The following is a 21,942-nucleotide window of genomic DNA, read 5'->3' on the forward strand; positions in this document are numbered from 1 at the left end:
TTTAGGTAGAGAAGATACGATTATTCGGTTCTTGCGATTCATTTGTTATAGTTACGAATTGTCAACAGCTATGAAAACGAGCTGCAAGGCTCGAACAATCGTGTCGCCTCTTCCCAAATTGTCCATTTTTGTGGACAATCTGAGCGTCAGTAAGGGAGACATTACTGTACTTGGGATGACAAGAAAAGATAAGAAACTCTCGTTTTTTAAATTTTATTTTATCCGAGCCTATAACAGAAATTTAAAAAAATGTCTCTCGTAGATTCTCGGTATGCGTGCTGAAAATTTGATGGAAATTAATTAGAGTCGAGGCGTCGAAAGATTTTAAAAACTGCAGATTTTTTTCAGTTTTTGGTCAAAATCGTGACAAAACCGCGACGTTAATTTGTTACAACTTTGTAACAACGTCCACTGATTTCGATAAAATTTTCAGTGTGCATTTAAGTTACCGAGATGTAAGAGTGCATTTTTTAAATTTCCGTTGTAGGCTCAGATAAAAATGTTAAAAAACGAGAGCTTTTTATTTCTTTCTTGTCATTCCAAGTAATAGCAAAATTTACAAAAAGGAATCTTGGTCATCGTTTGGTAAACTAGTACCTCAATCATCTAAAAAAAAAAAAAAATGCAGGTCGCTTAATGCAGTTTTAAAAAATGTATCGCTTTTTAAACGATGTACGAACACTTTTGTGCGCCACTGTACATTAAGATAGTACATAAGCACCGCATTTTGTCCACCAAAACTTGGCAAGGTAACATCGATCCTCGAAAACATTTCTGGCCAGGCCGCCGCATAGATCATTTCTTTTTTTCGCGATCGACATACCTTGCCCTCCCTGTAACCGATTCACTGATTGGTTGATTTTATTGACGAGTGACTAAAAAACGATCGCGATATCCCGGATGGGAATCGTCTCCGTTCGATCCGCGTGGTTTCTCCCGCTGTGTCGGGGAAATTCGCAATTTCTTTGGAAAGCATTGCAACATGTCGAAGAGATTCTGTTTTGGGTTTGACATTAGGGAGATGTCGAGGGTTTGCACGATGCAAGTTGTTGTTCAGGGATGATTATTATACCGGGTGGATGAAAATTGGGTCCCTCGAGTAGTCCGAAGCATGTGGGTTCGGATGATCGAGGGACAGATTTCATTCTTTTGGTGATTTTTGCAGGTGTGAAACGATAGAAATGACTGGACTCTGTGGAAGAGCTCAGAGTGTAAGTCTAAGACTTTAAGAATATGAAAACGACTGGAGTTTCGCGAATGTTATTGTTACAAATCGCCGAGAGACTGCGATCAGGCTGCGATCGATCCGATAAATATCGACGCGCCGACGAGTTAAGAGCTAAAAATCGTCGCACTGAAAAGAATCCTGCGCAACTTTGTTGTAATAAGCCGTAAAGGTAAATATCCACGGAAATGAAGATTAATCGGCTTGCTAATCAGGTAACATTTCATTTTCGCACGTCCAAAGGCTCGCGCGATGATACACGATTAAAAATCACCTGTCGCGCTCGTGGATCTTCGACGACGCCAGGCGAACGTTCATGCAAATCTGGATTCTTACAGGTTGCATTGCGAAAGTGCATCGCATCGATCATTATTACATTGAACAGCAATCTTATCCGCTGTCGAAAGTTATAGGAATCGGTATTAAAAGTCCACGAATCGTTCACAGATCTGACAATTTTCCTAATTTTGTCAGGATCCGCAAAACTGAATAATATCGATAAACTAAGCTTTAAGTTACATTTAACTTTCGAATTCTAATTTGATCGAATTTATACAATTTATACAATTTTCAAAACTGTCGACGTGGAAGTCAAATTGTCGATAAATTATTATAACTGGACCGCGGATCTTCGTGCAAACTGAGAACGTCTAATTATATAAAACGAAAATGAGATAAAAATGTATTTGTTCTTCCGATCATTTTAATAAACCAGAAGATAGCAATGGTATTCAATGTTTCCAATGCGTTTACACTTTGCAGTTTGTTTCCAGGCATTTTTACCGGAAATGCATCAACTCCGCGGTTTTAATTATAACCGCACAGTGATTGTTAAAATGAGAAAAGTGATTTGCAGTAACGCGACGAAAGCTCGCCGCGCGAAAAATAATTGAAAACGCCATCGCGGCGCGATCGTCACAGTTTCTCGCGACGCAGAAGCGCGATTAATAGCGCCGCGACTTATAAATTATTGACGATGGAGCACGGTGAATTAATGCACATATTAACGCAGCCTTTTGTTCGACGACCACCACCAGCCAGCCAATCCCGTTCGACGTCCATTCCGCGGAAACTTTGCTCTCGCTGAAACGGGAAACCGCGAGGAGGCTGTGCGCGTCAATCTAATCGCGACGAACATAATCGCGGGATTCGAACGCGCCATAATGCATCCTTTAGACGCTTCTTCGAAATTCTAGAACTGCATCATTGTTTCTCGTTAGGTCGCATCTTTTTCTACGATATGCGAGCTCAATTCGGAAAACGATTTTTCAAAGTGCAAAGAACTTCTTCGATCCGCGACCGAAGAACAACGACAATTTGATGGAAAACAATCGCTACAACTATTCGATTTCGATGCTTTTGCATTGACATTATTGTTGTCGGTTAACATTTTATGAAATGAAGACGTCTGTTCTTTTCATTTATTGATTTTCTGATTGTACTTTTATGTTACATTTGTTCATGAGAAAAACTTTCATCGTAATTTTTATCCTCGCTGTTACAAAGCGATAACGTTTAGTAAATTTAGTGTTTTATGAATGACGTTTAATGTGATATATTATAAATATAGTATAGATAACAGAACGGACGTCTTTACGCAAAGAAATATTAACGACGACTGAACAAAACTTTTGGAGCACTCTGTCACGTCATTCATTAAAACACTGTGCTAATTATTTCCCGTCGCAATGGAGTTTCGAAAAAAATATCTTGTTATAGTCTGAAAATGTCCTTTCGCAGTAAAAAATATTTCACTAACGTATCATCGTTACTTCCTTCCAGAAAAATTCATAAAAATCGCCCATGTACATATGGCTGCAACGATTCTATCTAACAATCGCAGAATAAAATACACAAAATAATTAATTGAAAGAAACAAACGCTAAATACACGAAGCTTGCGTCAACAGGTACGTCTCCGCCAATCCTGTCGCGTCTTCTAAAAAGAATTCGGTGGTCCCATAACTTCTTCATAGAACGAGCATTTGTGCCGAACCGAGCAGCGTCGCGATAGCGAACGGGTTAAATCGTCGGTTAAACGAACGATCGGCAATCGGACACGGTCGCTTGTACGGCGAACGATTTGTGCACCGGGCGCAGCACCGCGGGACGGAAGTGTATCGGGAATCGCATGATTCTCGGCCCGCGGAGAGCATGTTTCTCGGCGAAGGTACGACGCCCAGATATTCTCGTTTCACCGACAACATCGCTGCTCCTACATTTTATCTGGCAAAGATGTGGCAATGCCGTGTTATGGCCTAGCTCTCGGCTGACGTTATGGAAGGATAATCCCATGCGGTCGACGGTCGGTCTCAGATTTCCGCGCGGCGACCATAATCTCGCCGAGGGGGAACGAGAGGATAGCCGGCCGGTTCGCTCCTATCCCGTATAAACTCGGCCGATTCCGGAAAAATTGCGGGATACTTAAGAAATTAACAAGACACCGGGATTAGGACCGCCGCCGGGGGACACGCGCGGCCCCCTCCCGGCCCCCTCGCTGTCATCGAACCCCATCGCGTTGCTATAAAATTGGTATAAAAACAAGAGTGGAAAGGGTTAGCATTGCTAAAAGAATGGAAACACCTTTTCGTTTCTGCGACTGATGGTGAAAATTGACAAAATTAGAAGGAATGACTCCGTTCACTGGGTATTTTACGCGTTTCTGGGGGAAAATTAGCGGATCGAATGCGAAATGGCAAAAACGATTAACCCTTTGCACTCGAAGCGAAATTAACGCAAGATTGAATTTTTCTGATCCTCCGTATTTCCATTTTATTTAACCTAGTCGATTTTATACGTATGAAATTGAATTTTGTGACCGATGCAACAGTTCTTCAAATATGAACAAATTTGATTAATAAAATTATTTTGAAACCTGACGTGACAATTTGTAATGGCACCTTGGAGTCGTCATTCGAGTGGAAAGGGTTAACCCTTTGCGGGCGAGGATTTTTAATGGTTGCGAAAATATTTGCCTCGGGGAACTATATTCTGTATTAAACGCTTGAATAACGGAAGAGAGGAATAATATATATGTATAACAGAGAGAAAGGAATAACATTTATTTATAATAAAAATCGACAACATTCGAAACAATTTTTAGAACGAAATGTACTGTGTTAACCCACTTGAAAACATGATTGCGTTACTATCGACTCGCTCAAGTGATTCGGAGAAGGTAAGAAGAACGTCAACGTAGTTCCAGCATCATCTTGCAATCATTGCAGATCGTCCTCATTTTCCATGAAGATGCTTAGGCCGGTGATGACAGCGGTTTCCACTAATTTCTCCCGGAAATTCCAAATTTCGCATTACCGTATCGGCAGTCGCGTGGACAAGTTGCCACCGTTCTCCACGGACACGGCGACAGAATCGTAGAGCCGATGATTGGAAAATCGCTCGAACGACGCTCGACGCGTTTCTTCATCGCTCGGCCTCTAAATCGAGCTGATGAAACGATCGAGCGCGAGCCGAAACGGGAATACACTCGGCTATCAGCGCGCACTGTTATTATCATTATCATTATTATTATCATCGGGCGTAATTATACGTCGACGTTAACGAGCCGCCACGGTCGTAATGATGGAAAACCGTTTAAATAACAAGACGTCGGGGGTGGGGATCGGGCGGGGCGGGTGGCAGGGGGGTGCAGAGGGGGTTAATGAAGCCGCGTCCACGCAGCTGTCAGACCGAGAAGACGCGTTTCCAGCGAAAACCGGTCGTTAGATTCCTGTAATGCATTATATCGGCGGGATCTACGTTGGATCACGCGAACGCGAACGCTTCTGGCGTCGCGTCGCGTCGCCTCGATCCGGCTTCAACCCCCCCGCGAAATCAATCTAGACGGCATTTATTCAATCACGCCTCGGACACTCGTGTGTCGCAATTAGCCGAGGCGATATTATTCTCGCCATCGCCGCGACGTTTGGTAATTCATAGAAACACGTTTTCATTATTTCCACGGGCCCCTTCGCCGCGCGTTCTTCCGACCGCTGCCCGTTGACGACGGTCGCTTGTGACAACTGTTCATCTTATGGGGAAAGTTTCTCCAAAGTCTCAAACTCTCAACTTCCTCTGACGGATCCTTAAAGTGTCGGAAATGGTACCAGAAGGATCTTCATCTTTGATGAAAACTGTCTAAGACTTCGGTTTCTCTTTATGGCTTCCAAATATAGTAAAAATGGTCCCTGAGGGGTCTTCGAGCACGGTAAAAATTCCCCAGGTACCGCAGTTCCTTTCTCGTCACAATTGATTCCTCGAAGGTTACCAAACTCCTCAAGTTCTCATCTTCTTTTGACAGGTTCCTAAAATGTCAGAAATGGTACCAGAAGGATCTTCATCCTTAATGAAAACTGTCTAAGACCTCAGTTTCTCTTTATTGCCTCCAAATTTAGTAAAAATGGTCCCTGAGGGGTCTTCGAGTACGGTAATAATTCCCCAGGAACCGCAGTTCCTTTCTCGTGGTCCAAGAAAACGTCACAATTGATACCTCAAGGGTTCCCTAACTCCTCAAGTTCTCGTCTTCTTTTGACAGGTTCCTAAAATGTCAGAAATGGTACCAGAAGGAGCTTCATCTTTGATGAAAACTGTCTAAGACATCAGTTTCTTTTTATGTCCTTCAAATATAGTAAAAATGGTCCATGAGGGGTCTTCGAGCACAGTAAAAATTCCCCAAAAACACCAATTTCTTTCCTGTGTGGTCTGAGAAAACATTACAATTGGTATTTCAAAGTTTTTAAAATTCCTCAAGTTCTCGTCTTCCTCTGACGGATTCCTAAAATATCAGAAACGTTACCAGAAGAATCTTCACCCTTCTAAAAAAAATCTCTGCACCCCCAGCCACCCTCTACACTCTCCAATAATATTAAAAACGGTCCCCGAAGACTTCGCAAGCCCAGCAAAAGTTCCCAGCGGTTCGTCTCTCAGTCCCAAAAACGTCACGGTCGTTTCCCGAAGGGTTTCCGCCCACTCGACGCGAGCTGGAGCCAATTACGGTTTACATAACGCCCATTGCCGCCTTCGATGATCGATCGGCACGATCCGCGGCAATAATCATAATCTCGCGGGCGAGAAGAACGCGTCGCCGCGCCGGTTCACAATCAGCGTTCCCTTTTAACGATTCGCTCTCGTCGGCGGATCGGCCGGCAATTATACCGTTTCACGGTATCGGGTGGTCCCGATTGCATAATCGGGAACGAAAAATCGTCGGGTATCGCGAGTGGCGCGCGGGGGGGTCGCCGCGCGTCCGCGATAAGCGGGCTAGAACGATTATATAAGGAATTTATTCATCGGAAGGCGTCCTTAGCCGCGGACCGTTCCCATTTCAATCGGCTCGCCGTGATTGATTATAATTACAAGCCTCTCGATCCGGCCGCCGAGGCGAGCTTCACCTCGAGCGTGTGTAACGAGCCCGGCGATTACCCGGGCTCTCATTACGCGGAGCACGCGGGGAGGGAAACTGCCAACAAAAAGATCGATTCGTCGATCGCCGGCCCTACGTCTTCGACGCAAGATCGCTAACGAGACGGTTCCCGTATCCGGAGAAATCGGCGCCGTTTAACGCTCTCAACTTCCACGGTATCGCGGCCAATTACCACGCGCCAGCGAGGATCCTCTTTTCCGCGATTGTTCGCGGATTATCGCGAGGCGATTCTTTGGACGCGTCGCGTCCTAGAGGTAAAGGGTATTTCAGCGAGAGCAACATTCATTCTTTCTTCCGATCGAAATTTTCTGTTCAACGCTAGGTTCGCGAAATTCATCGTTTCGACACGTTCCGAATTGTTCGATTTATGATTGTTAACCCTTTGGAGTCTATTGGGTGCACGTGGTAGAATCTAGGTACGTGATCGTCGAATCGTGGCACGGGACCTCTGAATTGCCTTCGAATAGTGGCATGTGGCCTCCTAATTGCTTTCGAATCGCCTCCGAATTGTCTTCGAATCGTGGCATGTGGCCTCAGAATTGCCTTTAAGTCGTATCACGTGGCCTCAGAATTGCCTTCGAATTGTGTCACGTGGACTCCGAATTGTCTTCGAATCGCCTTCTAATAGTGTCACGTGTCCTCCGAATTGCCTTCGAATAGTGGCATATGGCCTCCGAATTGCTTTCGAATCGCCTCCGAATTGCCTTCGAATCGTGTCACATGGCTTCCGAATTGCTTTCGAATTGCCTTCGAATTGTGCATTTGGCCTCCGATTTGTCTTCGAATTGCCTTCGAATAGTGTCACGTGTCCTCCGAATTAGCTTCGAATAGTGGCTTGTGGTCTCCTAATTGCTATCGAATCGCCTCCGAATTGCCTTCGAATCGTGTCACATGGCCTCCGAATTGCTTTCGAATTGCTTTCGAATTGTGCATTTGGCCTCCGATTTATCTTCGAATTGCCTTCGAATAGTGTCACGTGTCCTCCGAATTAGCTTCGAATAGTGGCTTATGGTCTCCTAATTGCTATCGAATCGCCTCCGAATTGCCTTCGAATCGTGGCATATGGTCTCAGAATTGCCTTCGAATCGTGTCACGTAGCCTCCGAATTGCCTCCGAATCGTGTCACGTGGACTCCAAATTGCCTTCGAATCATGTCACGTGGACTCCGAATTGTCTTCGAATCGCCTCCGAATTGTTTTTTTTTCGTCCATTGTCCCGAGTTTCTACGAGTTTCTAAAACGAGCCGCGAAACTTAGTCGAATCCCAACTTAGTATTCTCATATCTGCCGGTTTCAATTCCGACCTCCGAACATTTCTTGGAGAAATTGCCGTACATTTATGAGAAATTCGCTCTCTTTTTCACCTTTCAAACGGCACAGATCCATTCTCTCGCCATGTTCTTGTACACACCGAGCCAGTCATCAGGTAACATTTTAATCGATCGATCGATCGATCGATCGATCCTTTCCGGTCACGCACGTACAAGCAATTTACCGATTTTCACCTGGAATATGCAGAGAGCTAGCCGAGGACATAAAACGAGCAGCTAGGACCGATTGTCCCATCGTCGGCGAAGAGCGCAACACGTCGACGATTCCAACGGGCTAATTTCACAGCTGACGAGCAGATGTTCGCCGGCGCGGCGAAACATTTATGTTACAGATCGCGGAACGCTCTGTGTGCCTCACCGACACCTGACAATTAAAGATCCCGCAGAGCGAAACGATTTACAGAGCGTGCGCGTAGATCCACGGGCTTGAACTATGGTTGAACAAATTATTTCGCGTCGTCTGTTTTTAATCGAATCTTGATACATTTAAGGAATTAAAAAATGTATCGTTTTTAACACTATACCATGACTGAAGAAAGGAAGAAATGTACACAGAGTTTCAGCATGTTGCAATTAACGAAGGCAGTTCTCATTTCGCAGAAAAATCCGCGGTTCCGTTCGCGAGAAATCTGTTCGTGAAATTCGTAAATAAAATATCCCACGCGTAATCGATTATGTTTATGTCGAAAAGGTTCGCCTTTCGAGCGTAAAATAGAGTCTTGTGTAAAAAAAAATGTTGAATTTCCGAATTGCCGAACGGTGAAATTTTTATTTTAGAGAACGAAGGCGACACGTTCGACGACACGAAATATCGTCGAATATAAATGATCATAATGAGCATGAAGGATCGTCGAACGTGAAAGATCGTCGAAGAAAGTACAAAGATCGAGGAGGAAGCAAGGGTTAAACCGTGTCCACCCGATCGACAGAAAGATCGATGTGGCCGGTGGATCCATTAAAGAAAGTAATCTCGAAGAGCAGCGTGGACACCAGAAACCGACTGCTTTCACTTTTTATTTTCGCATACCCGATTTGAAACCTGTTAAGAAAAGAGGACCGGCTGGTTCGGCGGGGTGGGGGAGAGGGGGCTTAGCCCAATTATTTCTTGAAAAATATACGGACGTTTCTTTTCTCGCGGAATGCCGGTCTGGTAGCGGTTCCTCCGCGTCGCGCGACACCGATTATAACGCGGGCCGTGATTGTTCTCCTCGGTGTCGAGCGCAGGAAATCGGCGACGAATTGAGAATGACCGAGAGAGAGAGAGAGAGAGAGAGAGAGAGAGAGAGAGAGAGAGAGAGAGAGAGAGACTGTTTCAGCTCGAAGACCAACAAGAGCGTCGAAGAACCTAGAAACCGGACAAGTTCGAACGCCTGACAAATCCATATGTTTTAATAATCCGCGGAGCCCAGTGACGTCTCTTTGATCGCCGCCGTGCCGCACACGTTTTTCTGTTTCCCAATGAAAACAACTGCGGCGACCGCGAATTGGTTATTTTAACACTTTCACGACCGCGCCAAGAACCTCAAGGATTTCATAAAATTAAAGTATTTCATTGAATGAAATAAAAATCGCGAAGCAAACTTATATGGCATCGATTACTTCTTCAACATTCGTATCTCTTGCGAATCTTAATAAAATGAAGCAATCGTTTTTAATTGTTAGAAATTATAATAATATAATTTAGTAATTCTAATTTCCCACTCGGTCAACAATCGACTGAATTTAAAACGGGGAGATCTCCCCGTTCGGTTGGTTAAGTGTTAAATCGCGGGGTTGGAACGAAGATAACGAGGGACGATGAAAATTGCGGGAGAAAGACCAGCAGGTTTGAATTAATTAAAAGTTGAACATGATTCTAACGAATCGAGTCAATAAATAAAAATATTACCCGCTAAATATAAATATTATATATAATAATAAATAAAATATAAATATAAAATAAGATAAAATCGCAGCCGTATTCTGTTGTTAGAAAATCGCGATGCATCAGGTCCGAGGTTTCTAGAAGAGAGTAAAAGCGAGGGATAAAAGTTCCGCGGTAAAGATTAATTGGTCTACTAATTTGAAAACAATCATAAAAGTAATCGATTTCGGTTGTCCACCGAAGACGAAATAACAAAGTTGCCGCCATGGCCTGGCATTAGAAGCATTTGATATGTCATGTACAAGATATCTGGAAACGTATGAAAATGAAGGATAATTGTTGTGGAGAGAAGATTACTTCGTTGACTACTTTAAAATTTATATTAGACCTTATGGAATCAATTTCAGATAGTTGCTAGAATAGATAACGACGGAGGGGTAAAAATAGGAGATAAAAGACTAATTTCGTTAAGTACTTTAAAAGTGAAACTAACCTCGCGGTATAAGTTTAAGATAGTCACTGGAATAGATAACGACGGTGGATAAAAATAAAAAAGAAAGACCGTTCTCTGTTGATTCTTAGGGAGTCAATTTCGGAACGGTTATAGAAATATTATCCACTAAAGACCAAATACAGTTCTATCCTATTTTCGCATTAAAGGATAACGAAGCGCGTTGTGCACGGATGCGTAGAAAAGTGTTTGCACGAGAAAACTTGCAAAATTCTGTATTCTGATTTCTGTGATAATTGCTACGACAAATTCTACTCGGCCAGTTTTTCAGTTTCGCAAACAAGATTACGGCGAATTCTCCCCAATTTTCCTTCAGCTTTTAAGCAAAATTGGACAATTTGGGAAGAGGGGATATGACTATTCGAGTTTTTTTTATAATTATTATATATTAAGTTATATTATAATTATTGTGTTATAATATAAATTAATATAATATATAATAAAATAATATTATATATATAATATTATTTTTTTATTATAATAAATAATATAATAATATAATAATATAATAATATAATAACATAATAATATAGTAATATAATAATATAATAATATAATAATATAATAATATAATAATATAATAATATAATAATATAATAATATAATAATATAATAATATAATAATATAATAATATAATAATATAATAACATAATAATATAATAATTATATAATATACTCGAATAATCGTGTCTCCTCTCCCCAAATTGTCCATTTTTCTCTGCAAGCCGAGGGAAAATTGAGGAGAATTTACCGTATTTTCCGGGCCAATTTCGGCGATCTCGCAGGCAAAGAACGATTGAAAAAACGGCGAGAAGGAGCGACTCGTTTCGCGACAGTAGAATCGGCGCCCGTGGACCGGGCCAGACGTGAAAACGACGACTTTCGGCGGGTCACTTTCTCCTCCTAGTGAAATGTGCCCGGGCGGTTCCCCTACCGCGATTCCGGAATCGGCCCGGCGAGGTCCGGCCGGCCCCGATTCTTTCTCGCTTTTTTTCCCGTGGAAGGGCCCTTCCTAAAATTGTTCGTTAAGTCGGCTACGAAATGCGGAACGCGCCGAAACGGGACCGCTTTCTTTCGGGCCGGGCACCCGTTAGACGAGTTTCCGCCGTTCCTGCGTCCCCGTTAGATCACGAATAAATCCAGGCCTGGGCCCGCGCGCGGTCTTTCGAAATTCACGAGGAAAAAATCCTTGAATCAAATTGGATTCAAGGATCCAAGAATTCAGATGCTCCACAGAGTCGAATTTAAGTCGTTACTTTAAAGCACGACGATTCGACGCGCGCGTACGTTTTCGCTTGCACGATGAAACATTGAATAAAAGAGGACAGAATTTTATTTCGACTTGAAATAATGACGTTCGTACTTAACAGATTATTAATGAAAAGAAAAGTCGCCATCGCGGAGCCGACAATGTATGACAAGAGCTCGAAGGAATCGAAGGGAGAAAACGATTAAAAAGGTTCAGTCCTTCTTCTTGAATTTGCGATCGATACTTCAACTTCGATCTCGTTTCTTTAAAAAAACTATGCATCGGAATAAAATAAATGTTCGAAAGAAACAAAGTATACAAATCGTGAAAAAGCGATACAAAGCGAGCGACGCACCGTTTCTCATTTCATTCTATTGGGTTGGCGACTAAGTAATTGCCGATTTCAGTTATAGATGTCTCTCACACCCATTTTTATGATATCCGTAAATGTTATATTATAAAATTATTATTATTATTATGTTATTTTTTATTATCCGTGAATGTTAGCAACTGGACAAATTGAATGCAGCGGTCAAGGAAAAGCGACCGGAATTGGTCGATCGTAAAGGTGTCATTTTCCAGCAGAACAATGCTAGGCCGCGCGCGTCTTTGTCCACTCGGCAAAAATTGATGGATATTGGTTGGGAATTGATGTTACACCCACCATATAGCTCTGATCTCGCGCCATCGGATTACCACTTATTTCGATCCCTGGACAACTCCCTTCGTGGTAAAACTTTTAACGATGATTACGCTGTAAAATCTCACTTAATTCAGTTTTTGGCCGGAAAGGATCCGACTTTCTACGCGCGTGGAATTTTCAAGTTGTCAGAGAGATGGCAAAAGGTCATCGAACAAGATGGAAAATACATTACAGATTAAGCTTCATTCCAAGTAACAAAAAATTTTTATTTCATTGAACAAATCGGCAATTACTTAGTTACCAATATATTATTACTATATTATTATATATTATTACTATATTATTACTATATTATTACTATATTATTATTACTATATTACCAATATATATTGGCTATGTCAAGGTTATGTCATAGTATAGTATGTCAAGGTTATATTGGTAATATAGTAATAATAATATAGTAATAATATAGTAATAATATAGTAATAATATATAATAATATAGTAATAATATATTGGTAATATATATAGTAATAATATAGTAATAATATATAATAATATAGTAATAATATATTGGTAACTAAGTAATTGCCGATTTGTTCAATGAAATAAAAATTTTTTTATATATATATTGACTTTCAATATTTCAACGGGGCGAACCCTTTGTATTAGAAAAAAAGAAGATAGAAAGCAACAGCCGTCGAACAGAGAAGTGGGAGCAAATGAATCATGCTGTGATCCCAATTTGATAAATGACCCGTTTGTGCGACGTGCCGCGCTCAGATTTAAGCCACCGAACGTACAAACAGAAGAACAGAGAAAGTCGACGAATTCTCCGCAAAGAAGCGCGACGAATCGTCGAAGTTCGCGATCGATATGAAATCAGGGCCCGGGGAAGGTCCCCGATCGGTCGATTACGAAATCTCGCGGAACGTGGTCTGGGAGAGGATCGGACAAACGCGCGATTCCCCGGGTCTCTTTCTCCACGGCGGGCCGCGGTGGATGCCGGGAGTGAAAGGAAGCAGCCAGGATCAACAGGTTGTCTCGATTCCCGTTTCGTGCAGCATCGTTAGACCGTAGCTAGCTACAGTTTAACCTTTAGCCGGGAAACGAAAGCGTCTCTCCGCCGAGCATCGAGATCTCCGCGGTCTATCCCCGCGGAGAAAAGAAGCTTCCACGGACGCCTCGTTCGCTTTTAACGGCTCGTTGTTATGCCAGCGCCGGTACGAATTCGCCTGGTTCGACAGGGCCCGCCTTTGCACGTGCGAACGCGGACCGGGCCCGCGAGGCGTTGAAGCCGGCACAATTGACGTAATAATAGCGCGTCGCGGTTGTTGTCGTCGACGACGTCGACGTAAAGCGGGACCGCGGCCTCGATGGAATATGCGCGATCGATCGCGCGGATTTATTTCGCGAGCGTTTTGCTTCGTCCACGGATTTATTTTCTTTCGGAGAGTTTGTAAGATGTTTAAAAGTCCGTCGAGATCCGAGGATGAGGCCCAAGGTTGGAGATGGATCGAGGCTAGAGAGATAGTAAACGCGAACTCCCACGAGATCTTCTTTCTTTTTATGTCCTTTTTCGTAGCCGAGGGTTTCTTATCCGTATAGGCGAGTGAATAAATTATTGCTGGATTTTATTGTTGAATTGTTATTGAAATTATTATTGAGTTATTTTGGTAAAATTATTATTAAAAGATTATTAGAAGCTCTCTTAGCGAGCTGACGAAGAAAGCTAGAAGATGACAAGATTTATGGGATTTTTTAATATTTTCAGTGCTAATTACAATTTAATTCGATCTTAGATTAGCAGCACAAATTATTTTTGATTATATTATTATACGCTTATACTCACGGGATCGCGTAATCGCGTGGCCAATCTAGATGTCAAGTCCCTTCAGATGATAGAACGTTTATTTAGCCACTCTGCTGGCCTAAATTCCAATTACGATATTTTTATTTAAAGCGCGAGGACTTTAACTTTCATCCTGATACATATTTTATAAAATTAAAAAGATATTTTTTATATTTTACAATTTGACAACGTAACATTTACCTGCGCAAATAACGTCACAAATTAACGATCCTATTTAGTGCAAACTGGTAACAAAAATATGATATAAATATATGTATATAAAATGTATATAAAAAATATGTATAAAATATATATAAAATATATATAAAATGTATATAAAATATATATAAAATGTATATAAAATATATATAAAATATATACACGAAACATACATAAAATATGTATAAAACATATATAAATATATCACACAAATATCCGATACAAATATAAATCGTCGTGACAAAAATATTATTTTCCGCGTGCCGACTTACATTATTTTCTCTCGCTACGCTACTAGCCTGAATCTCAGCTGATTCGTCCAGCAGATCCAGCGATCCAGATCGCCTTACGTCGCCGTAACTCGTACCCCAGATTCGAGTAACTAACCGGAACACGAAAGAGCGAACGCGACGCGTATTTTTGCTACGCGAAAGTCATTTCCAGCTCGAGGAAGAGCTTGATAAGTCCCACGCGGAGTATATTTTCGCATTAACATTCAAAAGAAGACGAGGAAGAAGACAACAATGAAGAAGAAGAAGTTATTTCGGTCTCGCAAACGAAGAAGGTAGAAGGTAAACAGAGAGGACCGCGAAGAAAAGGGAGGATCGGGAGCAGGTCGGCGATAATCCGAGCGCGTGCGGAGGTGTAGCGGGACGCGGGGTGAAGAAATGGCGAATTGTGGGAGGAAGAGGAACGACAATGAAGGAGGAGAAAGGAATTCTTCCGTGACCCGCGCGCGAGGCTGCTGGCAGCGGTTTCCGCGTTCGCACAACGCGGCTACGGGACCGGTTCACCGGTGATTCAGAGCTTTATGCCTCCTCCAGAGGAGAATTAACGTCGCTGTCTTCCTCCCTCTTGCTCCTCCTCCACCTCCTCCGGCGCCATTTTTCCCTTTCTCCAGCAACGGCGGCCAGGGACCGAGGAAGAGAAAGGTCGCCAACGAAAACGAAACGGGAACGCTTCTTCTACCGGCTCGTCCCGCTCGTTTTTTCGAACGGTCGCCGGGACGGGACGCGGTCCCAATCGTCTCCCTATTCATATTTGGAGCGCCGAGATTCGACGGGGGGAGACCGACTACTCGCGGTTGTGTCATAAAGGACTTCCGGCATGGCCGGTGAACTGTCGCCGAGTAATAGTTGAGTAACAACCGCGGCGACGAACTTCTGGCAACTTTGCGTTCGAGGACGTTCGCGGCGCAGTCGGTGGAAATTGTCGGAGCCGATTACGGGGATCGCGGTTTGGCAATAGGGGGTGGTTTTTAGCCGAGTTGGCCATTATTCGAATTGTTTTGGATACTTCGTTCGAGCAACGATTATTCGTTATTCGTGGTAAATCGTTGTGTTCATTTATTCGAGTAAATTATTCGTTTCGATTCTTTGTTTGAATGATCGTTCTGTTTCTTTTTATTCGAGTAAATTATTTGCTTCAATTCTTTATGCGAGTAAATTATTCGGTTAATTCTTTATTGGAAGGTATTATTCCCTTAATTCTTCTTTATTCGAGTAAATTATTTGCTTCAATTCTTTATGCGAGTAAATTATTCGGTTAATTCTTTATTGGAAGGTATTATTCCCTTAATTCTGCTTTATTCGAATAAATTATTTGCTTCAATTCTTTATGCGAGTAAATTATTCGGTTAATTCTTTATTGGAAGGTATTATTCCCTTAATTCTTCTTTATTCGAATAAATTATTTGCTTCAATTCTTTATGCGAATAAATTATTCGGTTAATTCTTTATTGGAAGGTATTATTCCCTTAATTCTTCTTTATTCGAATAAATTATTTGCTTCAATTCTTTATGCGAGTAAATTATTCGGTTAATTCTTTACTGGAACGTATTATTCCCTTAATTCTTCTTTATTCGAGTAAATTATTTGCTTCAATTCTTTATGCGAATAAATTATTCGGTTAACCTAATAATCAATTAGGTTCGGCCTAATTGACGAATGGACAAAATGTTTCAGCGGATAGAAAATCATGGACGATTATGAAGAAACTATCTAATTATAAGATATTTATAATAATTTCATTTTTATAATAATGATAATAGCAATAATGTTTCAAAACAGGGTACAAGGTTATGCACAATCAGATTGTGCACAAAAATGGACAATTTCGAAAGTGGAGATACGATTGTTCGAAGCTTGCACATCGTTTTTATAATCGTTAACAATCGGCAACTATAAAAATGAGCCGCGAGGCTCGAATAATATCTCCTCTTTCCAAATTGTTGTTCACAAACCGAAGGAAAATCGAGGAGAATTTACTGTAACCCCGAAGGTACGAGGAAAATGATGGATGATTCGAAAGGAAACGTTATTAACCCTTTGCACTCGAGCGGTGAATCCGAGGCACCGTTAAAATTGTTACACCACGTTGCAAAATAATCTTTATATTTTGCAATTCTATATTACACCACGTTGCAAAATAATTTTTATATTTTGCAATTTTATATTACACCACGTTGCAAAATAATATTTATATTTTGCAATTTTATATTACACCACGTTGCAAAATAATCTTTATATTTTGCAATTTTATATTACACCACGTTGCAAAATAATCTTTATATTTTGCAATTTTATATTACACCACGTTGCAAAATAATCTTTATATTTTGCAATTTTATATTACACCACGTTGCAAAATAATTTTTATATTTTGCAATTTTATATTACAGCACGTTGCAAAATAATTTTTATATTTTATATTACACCACGTTGCAAAATAATCTTTATATTTTGCAATTTTATATTACACCACGTTGCAAAATAATCTTTATATTTTGCAATTTTATATTACACCACGTTGCAAAATAATTTTTATATTTTGCAATTCTATATTATCATTATCAATCTATTACCATTCATTACCATTTCATTACCATCATCAATTTATACTTATATTTATAAAATTGTTAACAGAGTGTAACCTATTGCACGAGTCGCAAGACTCGCTTCGCATGCATAAAATGCACTCTGTAACATAAAATGTAAATACCACAGGTCAGAGAAACGATTTCAGATTTTTTCAGGTCAGAAAAAATGACTTCGAGCGCGAAGGGTTAATTTTCGAACGCGGCGCAGGAATGACGGATTGCTCTGAGTAAGGGGGTGTGTTCCAGTAATTAATCGTGGCAGATTAAATAGTCGTTTGCAACGGTGCGGTGTCGGCGCGGCCGTACGTGGAAAGGCGTACGAGTAAGTCGCAGCTGTTCGAATCCTTCCTGGGGAAGAACAACCGGGGAACTCTCTCTCGGGGCCCCCCCACTCGCGGGGCCTCTTGTAAAACGGTCCTGTCCCCCGTCTCGCGGCCACGGCACGGCGTCTCGCGGCATTTCGCCACTTTCGATTTTACCTGGCCGAGCACCGAGCCGCTCCGTTACCGTTAATTTCATGGATCGGTCACGATCGAACCGCGGCACCAGGAAGTGGGTCGATCCGACGTAGAAAACGGGGACAGGCTGCGTGCGCGCCGGGGTTCCTCTCGATCTCTAGCGTCGCCCAACGCTCCCCCCCTGATCCCCCCGTCGCCTCTTCCCCGATTTCTTTCATTTTTCTTTCTCCTCGCGCGACACAATGACTCGCGCGTTCGCCCGGACGCGACCGGCCGGTTATATTATAGTTTTATCGTTCGCAGTTGTCAGGGTTATTTTATCGAAAGCTACCCGGGAAAACTCGTTTCGCGATTTTTTAAACGGTTTTCGAAAGTAAAACGCGCCCCGGCAGAAAACTGTTCGCGCGCGCGTTTTACGCGTTCGATCGGCGCCGAGGGAATTGCTGCGGGTTTTCCTTCGTTTTCGGATCCACGGATTATCTTTTTCTGATAACGGAAATCTTATCGGTCGCCGGGCCTTGTCGGAATTCATTTCGACGGAGCGGAAAGAGCGCGAGATTGACCAGAAAAATGATCTCTGCAGGAAACGGCGATGGAATTCGTTATTTTGATCCACGCCGATCCGATACATTGGATCGCGGACGGAGTGCAACGTTCTGGTCGTTCGAAAAATCGTCGGTTAATTGGCGACGTTCGAACGATCTTCGTGCGCGCAAAGATCCACGATCCGCCAATTAAATTTCCACTTCCTTTGTCGCGTTATGCGTTCTCCTGGCAATTTGTTCGTTACATTGTTCGAAATAAATTATTAAATTATGCCTATTAGGTTCGAACAATCGTGCGGAGAAAGTAAGAGGAAACCGGCGTTAATTGAAGACGTTCTGTTGTGTACAAGCGATGAATTGTACCTTGAACGATTATATATTCTTCAAGCCTTTTGTTTGGAAAGATATCGAGGCAGGGTGAACTCGCTTACTACATGCTTTGCAAAAACGTTGAAACGTTAAATCACGTCGGAGAAACGTAAACTGCTTCTCGAACCAGTTAATCGATTAAGGGTTGAACACCGTCAGTCAAGGTTAATGCACTGCTTCGTCTAATAAATCGGTCTAACAATCTTCGACACCGTCGTTTAAAAAAAAACGTGGAAGCAGTGTAAACTCTCTTAATCCAAGCTTCGTCCATGTATTTATTTTTCATTAGGTATAACCATGCCGATAGAACATAAGCTGCTTTTTAAATCAACCAAGTGATTAAGAAACAGAAGTAATTATGAAACCACCGCCAGTGGTAACATGTCGCTTTATCTAATAAATGTAAATAAAGTTGAACAATCTCCGATTCAAGCTTCTTAAAAACGTTGTAGCTGCTTTTTTGAAGTATTAATCCGTTGCCATTCTTTGACGAGCCTGACACGCGATGCAGATTTCTAGTAATAACTTGTTAAATATGTGAATGCCATTGCATCTTTTTTTAGTCTGAATGAAATCCCGATTTCTTGTCGTCAATGTTTAAACATCTCAGTAAACGCAGACACACAGTGAATATAAATTGTTTTTTTTTCTTATTATTATTGAAACTATGAAGAAAATGGAACGGCAAGGGGTTAAAACGAACACTAGAACTACCGAGACGGTCCAAACGACTAGTTCCTCATTTTTTCTCTCAGAATTGCTGTTGAAACTATTTTTCGAAAATTTTCCACGAGAAAATTCCATCTAAATCTTTTCATTCGAGCATTTATTGCAACAAAAATCGCACGAACTCTAAAATAATCCTGTCATTCTCACAAGACTCTATACATCAATTCTTGCGTTAAACCACTCAACCAATTAAGGGTTGATGATCGCGCCGCCATTCTTCCGTATGCATTTCCCCCTCTCCAAAAATAAAACCGAAAACCCAGTTTTTCCACAATGACGAATTTCCGTCTCCCCGAAGACGACCAGCCCCTCGCCGTAACAAACCGCCGCCTCGGCAACCCTTAAACGCCACCGCAACGGGGCACCCCGACCGTCGCCACCTCCTCCTCCAAGCTCAAGGCCCGCAGCCAGGGGTTTCCCAAACGCGGAAGCCCTGGCACCTGTCGGAGCTCGCATTGGCCGGCGCGTAACCGTCGGAAAAGCGAATCGGCGAGCCAGCATTCGCGGAAAGCGGTTGCGCGCAGGCCCGCGGTTGGAAAGGAAAAGGGGTTGCAGGATGGAAAAGAGAAACGACGGGGAACGGGACAGTGACGTCGGCAGCTCGGGCAGCGTGGAAGGAAGAAGGACAGAACTGGTGGGCACCGCGCGTTTATCGCGAAGGTGGTGGAGGATCTCGCGGTGGCGCAAAAGGAAGGGAGAAGATCGCGAAAGACGGGGGATGGCGTTTGGTGGGGGGTGGGGGCGGGTAGAAGCGGATGTCTGGCGAGCGGGAGAGAGACAGCCAGCTCTGTAGAGGGGATCGAACGTGGACGCGTGTGCTCCTCTCTGGAGAAACGCGCCGGGAGGGCCGCGGCGAGAGAGGAGAGGAGACTCTAGGAGAGAGGGAACGCGGCGAGAGAGAGAGAGAGAGAAAGAGTGAGGGAGAGAGAGAGAGAGAGGGGACTTCGCTTGGAGTCGAGCAGTCAGTGTCTTTCCGGACGCCGCAGGTTCGAGGCACGCAGCTCTCCCCTCTCCCTCCATTGTCATAAATTCGCTGTGCTCTCTGCGTTCTCTCTATTTCTCTGTCTATTTCTCTGTCTCTCTCTCTCTCTCTCTCTCTCTCTCTCTCTCTCTATTTCTCTATTTATTTCTCTATTTATTTTTCTATTTATTTCTCTCTCTCTCTCGCTTGTTCTCCCTTTCTCCGTCAATCCCCCTTTCATCCCCTAACAGCCCCACGGCCTCTCCCTTTCCGCCCTTCCTCGTGCCGTCTCTCGCGCTCGACGTCTCTCTCGCTTCCTCTCCTCTCTCTCCTCTCGCCGCTGGGCCCCAGGACGACGTCGAGGCGCGTCACACCGTCTCTCCCCCCACCGATCGGAACGCGGCGCGGCGGCGACGGCCAATCGCGGCGGCGCTTCCGGCAACGGTGACGGCCCAATGGGCGAACACCGGCGACGGATAGACGCTGACGATCGCTGATTTTGACAGTCGACACACGACGACGGTACCGTGCTGCGGTCTGCTTCCGTGCGCCTCCGCATAGGCCTCTATCACCTGGCGGGGACCCTGCGTGGCTCGGTAGCCGCGATACCTCGGTGTCAACGGGACATTCTTGTGCGGAGACAGATCTGCTCCTCTTCACAGTGATATAGTGCGCGAAGGAAGAGAAAGAGAGAGGGAGAAAGAAAGAAAGGGGAAAGGGCGGCGTCGAGATCCACGTGGTCCCAGAGTGGTTTCGTTCGGGGCTCTCCTACGAGACAGTGAATACACACACGTACAGTGCGAGACCCAGTTTCTGCGTGGTTCCCGTGTAAAGGAGATAGATTTCCCGCGGAAAAAGGGACTACCAGGTGCCTGGGATACCAGATACGGTGACGGATGCTGGCACAAATAGACAACTGGGACCGCGAAGCCTCGGTGCGCCGCCTTGAAGACCCCTTAATCATCGTCCACCCCTGCGCCGATCCTCTTTCCGGAACCGTGCTCTTCTTTCTGTGACACGCCGGTTTTCTACGGAGTTGTTTTTCGATACTTGTTGCATCGGTTCGTCGACGCGCGAGGGACCGGTGGTTGCTAAGGTGAACAGAGATAAAGAGAGAGATAGAGAGAGAGAGGAGGTCCGTGTGATTGAGTGATCGGAACGCTAGAGGACTTAAATGCTCGCGTGAGAGGGTGATCGATGAGCTGCGCCATGGAGTATCAGCAGTTGGCGCCACCGCCGGTACCGGGCGTGCTGCACCAAGCGCACCACCAGCAGCAACAGCATCAGCAAACGGTCCAACCCCCGCAGCCGCACATCGTGGTCGCGCCTGCGCACCAACAGCAACCCCAACAACCACCGCCGCCGCCGTTGCCGCCCACGTCCCACGGGCATCAGGTGCACGCGCCACTTCCGCCTATCCACGACGACAGCACCAGCTCGCGGTGGAGCCAGTACCAACACCTGTGGAGGCAGCATCATGTCTATGTCAATGGTAGGACCGGCTCTCTGTCGGGGCCCCGATTTAAATTCGACGGTGTTCAGAGGGCGACGGGGGGAACGTTTCGATCGTTGCTCTAGTTTAGTCGATCGTTATCGTTGTCGACGGTAAATACTCTTCGTAATCGACGCTGAAATTGGGCACAACAGTGAACAATTTGGGAACAGGAGGCACGATTAACTTTGCGGC

The 21,942-nt window shown here is 43.6% G+C and overlaps 1 protein-coding gene across 6 annotated transcripts in view; it reads left to right on the forward strand.

Annotated features, from left to right (window-relative positions):
- The window catches only part of LOC117226312 (PAR-domain protein 1), a 137,571-nt gene that overhangs the window by 15,184 nt on the left and 100,445 nt on the right, over window positions 1-21,942 (forward strand). The window contains exon 1 of one of the 6 annotated variants that reach the window (XM_033480528.2): window positions 20,269-21,747. The exons of 4 other annotated variants lie outside the window; for them this stretch is intronic. In XM_033480528.2, the coding sequence (XP_033336419.1) occupies window positions 21,453-21,747 (295 nt within the window). In that variant the 5' untranslated portion in view covers window positions 20,269-21,452. Of the gene's footprint in view, window positions 1-20,268; window positions 21,748-21,942 lie in introns of those variants that run through there. One more of the 6 variants, XM_076525433.1, reaches the window with a different exon arrangement.

The sequence above is a fragment of the Megalopta genalis genome, chromosome 11 (genome assembly GCF_051020955.1).
Source record: "Megalopta genalis isolate 19385.01 chromosome 11, iyMegGena1_principal, whole genome shotgun sequence".
Lineage (NCBI taxonomy): Eukaryota > Metazoa > Arthropoda > Insecta > Hymenoptera > Halictidae > Megalopta > Megalopta genalis.